At 40.1% G+C, this 9687-nt stretch overlaps 1 protein-coding gene across 4 annotated transcripts in view; it reads left to right on the forward strand.

Annotated features, from left to right (window-relative positions):
• The window catches only part of TULP4 (TUB like protein 4), a 172164-nt gene extending 163608 nt beyond the window's left edge, over positions 1–8556 (forward strand). For all 4 annotated transcript variants that reach the window (XM_064447095.1, XM_064447098.1, XM_064447096.1 and 1 more), the window contains one exon: positions 823–8556. In XM_064447095.1, coding sequence (XP_064303165.1) covers positions 823–939 — 117 coding nt within the window. In that variant the 3' untranslated portion in view covers positions 940–8556. The remainder of the gene's footprint in view (positions 1–822) is intronic.
• Positions 8557–9687: the final 1131 nt, after the last annotated feature.

Here is a 9687-nt window from a genome sequence, read left to right on the forward strand (position 1 = left end):
TGGCTGTGGATACATACCCATGGACCACTGTGCAGAATCACCCGCTGTAGGTTTTTTTGGTGGGGGAGCAAAGCCTGACTTGGCTTGCATAGGCAGCCTCCATTCTAGCTCAGGGATCTTCACTGTAAAGCAAATACGGTCTGGGCTTCTGATGAACCGAACGCAAAAGGAGTAATGATAGGCCAAACTTCAGATATTCCCTGTGGAAGAATGACGAACAACCTGACTAGTCTTGCTTTACATTTTGAACAGCTCCCACTGCCACTTTGCCTGTTCATTCTTGGTGTAATTATGTGCCAGCAAAGTTTATGCAAAGGCAAACAGAACTGCCGAGAACATACAGCTTACCAGCTGTGAAGTGCTAGAGTTAGGAGATTGGTTATTCCCCTTCCCTAAAAGCTCCTTTCTTTGAAAACAAAACCTGTTTTCCTGATTATAGGATCTCTCCGAGGGTGAGAATGGTATTTTCCTTCAGGAAGCATGGTGCTGGTGTAACCCACATCTGCTGAAGTAATTGGTGATGATCTACTTATACCAATGCTGTATAAAGTCTAGCATGTTTTAAAGCTCAGTTTACCCTATGGAGTCAAATATTGCAGCCAAATAATCTATACAGACAAATAAAACAGTGCTCTTACTCTTCTTTGGCATCATACCCCATTCTGTGAGTAGCCCCATTCATATTAGCTCAAAAGGTGAGGGGTTCTTACAAAGGAGCAAAAATATTTAGCTTTTATTCTTCTCTGGTTCCTTTTCTGTGGTCCACTTTTTTTGACTTTGTTCTCTTTTTTTCTTCCCTTCTCCTCTTCCCCTGCTTCCCAGGTGATGCAGTTCGGAAGGATTGATGGCAATGCTTACATTTTGGACTTTCAGTATCCATTTTCTGCAGTGCAAGCCTTTGCTGTTGCTCTGGCTAATGTAACTCAACGCCTCAAATGAACAAGTAGAGACTGGAGAGAGGAAATGTTAACCTTCTCATAAAGTCCAAACCGGAAAATGTCAGGGCAGCCTGCTTTAGGTGTGCAGAGGTGCCTGGGAGCAAAGAAGGCAGTAAAACTGGAAAAGTCTCTTGGTGCCCAACAGAAGGGCATTAAACTCTAATCAGTCACGGGGTAGAGGGTGGGGGGCTGTTTTCTGTTTTGGTTTTTTTGTTCGTTTGTTTGTTTTCAGGTGTTTTCTTTCTTTTTAAGCATTGTGCTGGGTCTCAGAAAGAGCGAAGGGTTGAGAGCCATTCAGTGTTACGTGGAGAAGTGTGGCTTTTGGCTTGTTGTGGTGGTTCTGCCGTGTTTGCTACAGTAGCTGATATAAGTTTATAGAGGGATTAAAAACAACTGCTCTTTTTGATAGACTGCCTTATATCATGCTGTTCTTTTTAAAACAGGGAACATAACTTTTTTTCTGGTCCAGTTTGTACTACTACTACTATTACTACTACTACGACTACAACATCAGTGATAGCAGCAAAAAAAAAGAAAAAAAGAAGCTATGATACTTGAAGACATGTGTTTCTTCTCTGATCTTTGACAATAACTAAGCACCACAAGTTCCATGGAGGCTTTAGGTCAATGTGTAATATATAAATAATGATGTGTTATTCAGAAGAGAAACAGTTGTTACCAATGGGTGGTTTAAAAACCCATGTATCAAAGAAGTTGACGTCTGCTTGTTTTGTGTGCTGTTATTGGGGATAAACATCTTTCAGCAGGTGACAGAAGATAGAGGAGGAAATAATTACAAGCATTGTAATTCTTGTTATTGGGGATAAACATGCTTCAGTAGGTGACAGAAAATAGGGAGGGAGTATCTATGAACATTGCTTCTTTGCTCATGTTGATCAGCAGTATTCTCCGATTTGGCCTGTAGTTGGGAGAGGTACAGTGTGACCACGTGTGCCTCCAGGGCCACACCTGTACATGCTCCTCATTCAGATGTGTTTACACTTTATAAACAAAGTTTTTCAACCCAATGAGAAGGCCTAGTGTATTCGGTCTTCTTAGCAATTGGTATGAATCAAATTCTACAAAAGTGTATCAGTGCTTGAATTAGGAAGTAGACAGAAGTATAACGAGTCATTATAGGAGGCAATTTCATCAGGAAAGCACTTTCATTACAAGAAACAACATCAAGGCTGGAGAACAAGTGAGTTGAAAGAGGAAGGAAAAATTGGACAGAATCATCCCTTTTATCACCTTGCTACTTGAGTAGTCTTTGTGACTATGGTTTGAGAATATAATGCTCCAGATAAGAGTGGGAAGCCAAAGTTTAGGTGGAGTGTTCTAGAGGAAGGCTTAATAGCTGTAGCATGGCTCTGCAGTTCTTTCTGGTGGACATGCAGACCTGTTGAGCATTTCAGAAGGGTTGCTTGCACAGAAGAGTTTCTGTGTTGTCCATATGTTGTGCACATATTTATTTGCTTTCTCTCTTTCCTCCTTGCCTGCATTTTGCTACAGAATATGTTTTTGTATGGAAGTAGTTTCCCCAGTGATACACAAAACCCAAAACTATTCATTTGATTATTTGGACATTCAATTACAAAACTTAGCTGCAGATTTCCCTCAGAAATTACTCTTCTGAAGTGAAAGGCACACTGAGAAAGATATATTGGCTGAGGTGTCAATGGGCTGCTTTGTCTTTGTCTTTCATCCACAGTTCAACGTCTTACTTGAAAAACTTGATATAACTTAAGATGAATAGGTGTGATTTTCTCTCTTTGCTTTTCTTAAATCCTAACGGTAGGGCAGATGTGCGTTGTGCTTGATTCATTCCAGAGGAACATATTACCTAAGATAAGACCCTGCTGTAGTAGAAGTTACCAACACACAGTGAGCTTTTAACTTCTGCTCTGCTGAGGCTTCTAGAGCTGTGCAGCACAGAGGGGGTAATGCCAGTCAGAGAGCAGTTTCAGAGTTGCCAAGGGAGATGACAAGGCAGATCATCCACAGGTAATGTCCTGCCGGGTAAGTCCAGCAAAAACCACATGCAAGATGGTTTCCTTGGAGCAAGAAAGCAGAAGTAGGAAGGAAGGAGGGGGAAAGTAGGTGGTACTGTGCCTGTGTAGTCCCAAAGCTCGGTGGCTTCTGCTTACGTGTGGAAGTGGTCAGGTGCGACATTCTCCTTGTCATCTAGCAGATCGTCATCTGCTTTAATTAATTATTTTTGTTAATTTCCATCAGTTGTCTGGGCCCATTTTTATTCTTTCTCACATGCATGATTTATTCAGCAGTTTGAGTGCCTGTATGTATAATGCGTGTGGAATGGAGGAACCAAAATGGGTTTGGTTCTGGTCCCTTTAAAATCCAAGTGTTTCCCTTGGGTTTTTGTGGAGAAAGCCCTTTGTCTTATATTGAGTTACACGCTGTACAAACAGTGAGCTGAATTCTCAGCCCACTGATTCCAATACACAAGGAGGAAAGCTGGCTGATGAGAGTCCTTACCTGCCCTTAGGTCTGTGCTAACCAGTCATACCCTAATTAGAGTATAACAGGCACACACTGAACATGGTAAGAGAAGAAACATACCATGGCTTGCTTGCTGGCTGGCTGAGGAAAGGGCCGCTCAGTCACATTAGACATCTTCAGCTGGAAGGAACATCACTGGTGGTTTTAAGCCAGAATTCTCGTTATGTGGAAACAACATGAATGGTTTTTCTGAACAAAATATAATCCGAATAGAAGGACTTCTCTGTGCAATCTCTTTAACCTTCCAGGGGTCAGTATTCCTCTTCACTTGGTTCATTGCCAAACTTTTTCCGATTATCAGTAGGTTTATGCTGATGGAAAACCAAGAAATGAAACCCAGTACAACAAGTAGCAGAGTTAGTGCTTTGGTTTCAGTGGCCCAGGTCATGACTGGGTCCTTCTGATGGCACTTACAAAGGGCCTTGGCACAGGAGAGACCTGGTTTCTGCCCCAGCAAAGCACAAGGAATAATTATCATAAATGAGGGAAAAAAATGCAATTTCCAACATCCTTCCCATTTACTTGTCAGAACATGCTATAAGATAAGATTACCTTTTATCTTTTTGAAAATAATTTGACAGAGTCCCTTTATTCGAGGATTTCAGTGGCGTAGAGAATACCCAGTATTAGAGAGAGAAAATACTCTCAAATATGTAGAATTTTAATGAAAGGAATGGGAATTATGTGAATGTCTGAGCGTGCAACTGGATCTTAAATTATACAGAGGACAAGAGAAAATGGCAGTTGTTTTATTTTTCACTGAGATACAATACAGGAAAAAAATTTCAAAGCCCCCGTCCCCCAAAATAATCACTTAAATCCTGAAGATCACTATTGCATTCAGCCAGAAGATAGATGTTACATTTTATATCTCTTTAGTAAAACCCAGGTTTTCTGTAGATAACTAAGTTCTTCTAGGAAGAATGTAGCAAAGTGTTGAGAAATGTCTAGTTCTTTTATACATACAGTAATTTCCAGTAGTTAAGTATGTTTTTTCCAAAGTTGTTTTTTTTTAGTTGTGCAATACTTACGACAGTCTAGGGGGTTTGTGGGTTTTTGGTTGGGTTTTATTGTTGGGTTTGTTTGGGGGGTTTTTTGGTGTTTTTTTTTTTGAGGGAGTTTTGAGTGGGTTTTTTTAAAGATAATTTAATGCAGATCTGTTAATGTCCAAAAGACAAATTATTTATCTTGCATAATGTAATAAGTGATTTAGGGATTATTTTATTACTATGTATCAGTGAGTTATACACACTTTCTTATTTATATTTAAAGAGCATCTTTGTAAGTAATTGTTTGCTAGCAGTATGTTTTGCTGCAAGAAGTTAAAAATGCATATAGGAAGACCTGGTTTTGCTGGATAGCATGCAAAATTTTATAATGCAGGCAGGCAAAAGTATTTTTCTGACAGCTGAACGCAGTGAGTTTGCTATGGAGGACTGTGTAGACTACAAAGAGTGTAGATGGGACCTGCAGAAACCTGTTCCTCTTCACTGTTTTCCTCCCGTGTTTCTAACTATATATTTCAGTTGGGTGTGGTTTTAAAAATGCAAGGTTCGATTTGCTTTCCCTCTTCTTAGTAGAGTGCTTTTTCTTGAGATAATAAAATAAGGTGGCTTACATGGTAAAAAAGGATATAACCATATAGGCTCAGTTTGTAAAAAGCAGAGATACAAGCAAACTGGCTTGGAATAAGCTAGCTGAGGCACGAGAAATAGTGTGGCAGTACATGTGTTTTCCTCTGCTCAGACCAATAACACTCCTCCTTCAGCTGGGCTCAGCTGATTCTAGCACAGCCATAGTGCTTCTGATATCTGAGCTAGCACTGTGCAGAGCTTTATGGAGCTGAGCCCTGACGCTGCCTGCAGCAGCTTTGCTGCTTAAAGATGCTCCGTCGGAGACCTGGTGGAGCAGGCTCATCCTCCCCGCATCCTTCTAGCTCAGTGCCAAGAGCAGCCTGCAGCTGCCACGGGCTTTGGGCTGCAGCAGCTTTGGGCTGCAGCAGCTTTGGGCTGCAGCAGCTTTGGGCTGCAGCAGCTTTGGGCAGAGAAAGCCCCGGTGCCAGCTAGTGGCCATGGTGGCCATTTGAAGTCAGAATCGGCTCCACTGGAGTTGCGAAGGGATGCAACACAGAACCTGATTCTTTTGAAAAAATATGGCTGATATCCTCAAAATATAGCTCCTAACAGTCTAGAAATTGATACATAAAGTCTGGTATAAAGTGTACCATGCATGGAGTGGCAAATTTTAGCTTGAAACAGCAAGAATATAATGTTTCTGCTGCACCCTAAGAAACTGTGAGAAAGAGGGGGGTAAAAGAGGGGGGTAAAAGAGGGAAAAAAGGAATTATCGTGTTAATAATTTTGCACTCTGTTCCAGAGGCAGCAGTAATATGTGCCATGGGCTGCCTGACTATTGGTTGTATGACAGTAAATCTGTACACAGGTTCATCTCAGTTAGATAAACTTCCCTGAGATGCAACCACAAGCAAATCAGTTCTAAATTTCTCTCTCCAGTTTTGTTCCATTGATTTTATGAAGATACATGAAGGTGTACAGGTGTCAGACAAAGATATCTGACTTTGCTGAAGCCTTGAGCCTATACTTTCCGTAGGTCCAGGCTTTCCTTGATGTGTCTTTTTAGTGTTCTCGCAGAAGTTCCAAACACATTTCGGAGCTTGTCTGATTGTTGCCTCAGACAATTTCTGTGCATTTGCTTTTTGCAGCCTGATGTGTGTGATCCTATGTTATCTGGGTGCCCTGTTACCTGTCAGAAACAGTTCAAAGTCTCCCATGAAGAGAGCAACACCTGCAAAAACTTATTCGATTGAGAGAAAAGGGAGAGAAGGCAGAGTAAACTTTTACTAGCTTTTAAGAATGTGTTTCCCAGAGCAGCAGTTTGGAAAATGCACATTTCTGCGGAGCCCAAACCACTCCAGACCAGCAAGTCTGACTTGGAGATTCGTAGTAACAGATGAGTCACTTGTGCGACATGCTGACAGAGGGCCGACTTCTAGCCTCACTACATGGTTACACCAAGATACATAGGAGAGTAGAATCAACCCAAAATGACCTTTCCCTTTACTGTGGGATTATAATGTAAGAATGATTTAAATGACCCATATATCCTCTTAAGAAAGTTATAAAGCATTAGCCAACAACTATATTGACAGTTCCATATAACCCCCCCTGAAGAATGCTAGACGTAAAATCCTGGGCACAGGGCAGTTATTCAGATTGTTGCCTTTTATTCCCATTTCTAGGATTCCATCACAGGAGAGCAAGCTGTTTATGTTATTTAGAGATTGGCATAATGGTTTTCCCAGTATAAGAGAGCAAATGTTGTCATACTGCTGACAAAAATGGAAAAATTCTGAAAGATCAATTTTTTCATTTTCAAGTCCCTTCACCTTCAAGGCAAGCACAATCCTCCATCAGCAAATACCAATTTAGAGTCCTGCTACCCTCAGGAGTAGTCTGCAGGTAGGCACCACAGGTCCTCTTTGCAGGGTTGGAATTTACTTGGACCATTCTCGAAGGAATGAGATTAATTTCTACTTGTGAACAATGGGCTATGTGAATTATTTTCTCTTTGTATTTATTTAGTTTTCTTCTGAAAAAGTCCTGCAGAGAAGTTTTAAGTTTAGAAGACTCAGCTTTCTGTGTTGCCTGATATCTCTGAAGATGTATCAGGAGATAATTTCTTTGGGCAGTTTGATTGTTGCTGCATCTAGAAAATTAGGTTTTTAAGACAGAAGCAATTAACCGCGTAAAAGAATGAAGTAGGATTCAGTGAAGCAATTCTTGCTAAGAAAATGAAAAACTTCACCCTTCAACTTTTGACTGTGCAAATGGACCTATAGTGAGAAATTTGTGCTTCAAGGCAAATTGATTGTTGAGGAGCACTATGCAAGTGCACAGTTTGCTGACCCAGAGCTGACTGCAGGATAAAAACAACATGATTGTTGTCTCATGATGAGACTTAAAATTAAATAAATGAAAATACCAAATACTTCCCTGTCCAGAGCGTTCAGTGAAAAAATCAGATAGTATGATGTTAAAGCCTGACAGTTTATTCTTAATCTTTGCCCTCCGGGATTATGTTACTGCAAATTTAAAAATATGATCTGATTCAGCAATTCTCAGTCCTGGTGAATGTTGTCTATTTGTGGAATGTTTATCTTACTGGCCAAGTAGATGGTTTAAAGTATGGATTAAGAGTAAAGTAATAATAAAAGAAACATTTTTGAACAATGTGCAGACACCTGAGTTGCAAGTATTTCATCAGAATCGTGCTCAGCTTGTAATTCCTACCTATGTTGTTTCAAGCTATTTGTTCAGAACTTTCCTAATTTTCCCTTTGTTTCTTTTGTTTGTTTGCTTGATACGTGTTTTGCCTTTGGTTGCCTTTCATTTCACTATTTCTGCATCCGCTGCTTCTTTTTTTGTGTGTGCGTTGTGTGTTTGGGGAAGGGTATGTCTGTTCAAGATCTCGTTGTTTATTGTAGATAAAATATAAGGTGTTGTGGAATAGCATGGGGATGCATTTGATTGAAAAGGCACTGTAGTGTTTCCTGAAAAAGAAGGGGAGTTGCATTTGTTTATAAATGCATTACTTTGGTACTACAACTTTGAACATGATTTTGGATTTTTTTTTCTTTTTTTTTTTTTTTTTTTAATGAGCATATAGTCATGCAGGTGCATGCGTTCTTAAGCTAGCAAGCCCCGCATGTTTTTCTTATGGCTTTTGAAAATTTGGTACACAGTCTGTGTACTTTTACATACCTATACTATTTTTAAAATATATTTTTTTGAAAACCAAGTTTTCTTTTTTGTTTTCTCCTCAGTATACCACGGTATACCTGGTTTCCACTGTACTTAGACTACCCTGATCTGCCTCTCCCTTTATGTATCTTGTGTAATAGATTTTGCAGGAGGTGCCTAGAAAGCATTGTTGGTTTCCCTATAAAAATGTGGTTTGTCCAAATTCTTTACTGTCTACATGATTGAGCGATGGACTGATTGCCCTATTTTTCCTTGATGATTTGAGTTGTAAGAGTTGTCCAGCTGTTGCTTAATAAAATTTTGCAGACTAGAAATTCCTGACTTGTTTTTGTTGCATTCTGCATCTTGTCAAGCACCTCAGATAGTTTTAAAGCAGATGACAAGTCTGCATTGGAGCAACCTGAATAATAAATAGCCAGATGCTGTTATGCTTTCTCTTTTCAATAACTGTATCTGCAAGCTCCACTGAACCTGATGCGTGTACCAGCCCATCATAGTTTGTGTCATTCATATGGGAGGATGGATGGCAAAGATTTCATCGTGATAATATTCTTATCAGCCTGGATATCAGCCAGTTCTTCTGCTGTTTCTCCTCTGCTTGCTTTCCTTTTTAAGGAAATTACCTTTGGAGTTCGTGGTACTTCTCATTTTGTCATTGGTATACTGGAAACTTCAACATTACCACGAGGGATTCCTCTGTCCTGTCATCTTTAATAACAGATAATAAAATGCTGTGATGGCCAGTGTTCATTCTCTGGTTTTTAACTAAAATAAGCATTTTGGAGGCTTAGGAAATAAAAAAGGTAGTAAAGTCGTACCTTACCTTGCATAATAAACATCCCAGCTCTGGCACAAATGAGAGAATCCTGGCATGGATCCTCATAATGGACTGAGGTTACTGGTGAAGTTTTGCGGGAGTCTCTGCTGGATCCTCACCTGTTCACTGTATGCATGGGTGGCCTTGAAAAGAGTTTGAACATTGAGCTATAATGTTTACTGATGATAGGAAATTATTCAAAATAGTAAAGGCAATGGCCAGTTGTCAAGAATCTCAGAAAGTCTTTATGAAACTTGGCAATAAAATGGCGGTGAAACTCAGTATAGGTAAATGTAAAGTGGTACGCCCGGGGAAACAAAACAGTTCTACCTTCACATTTGCGGTAATGGCCTCTGAAGCAACCTCCACTACTCAGAAGAGACCTCTGAGAGTTTGATAGATGGCTCTCTCGTGCTCAGGAGCAGTCAAAAGAATAAAATAAATATTAGTAATGTTGGTCACCACACTTTGCATACTGTGCAGTACCAGCCCCCTTGACTTATAAAAGGTAGCTTAGATTTAGAGAAGATTCACAGCAGGGCAACAAGGGTGATCAAAGGCATAAATCAACTTCTGCATAAGGAACAACTGCGAAGGCTAGTAGTCTTCAGCCTGGAAAAGAGAGAGCTTA

This window comes from Phalacrocorax carbo, chromosome 3 (genome assembly GCF_963921805.1).
Source record: "Phalacrocorax carbo chromosome 3, bPhaCar2.1, whole genome shotgun sequence".
NCBI lineage: Eukaryota > Metazoa > Chordata > Aves > Suliformes > Phalacrocoracidae > Phalacrocorax > Phalacrocorax carbo.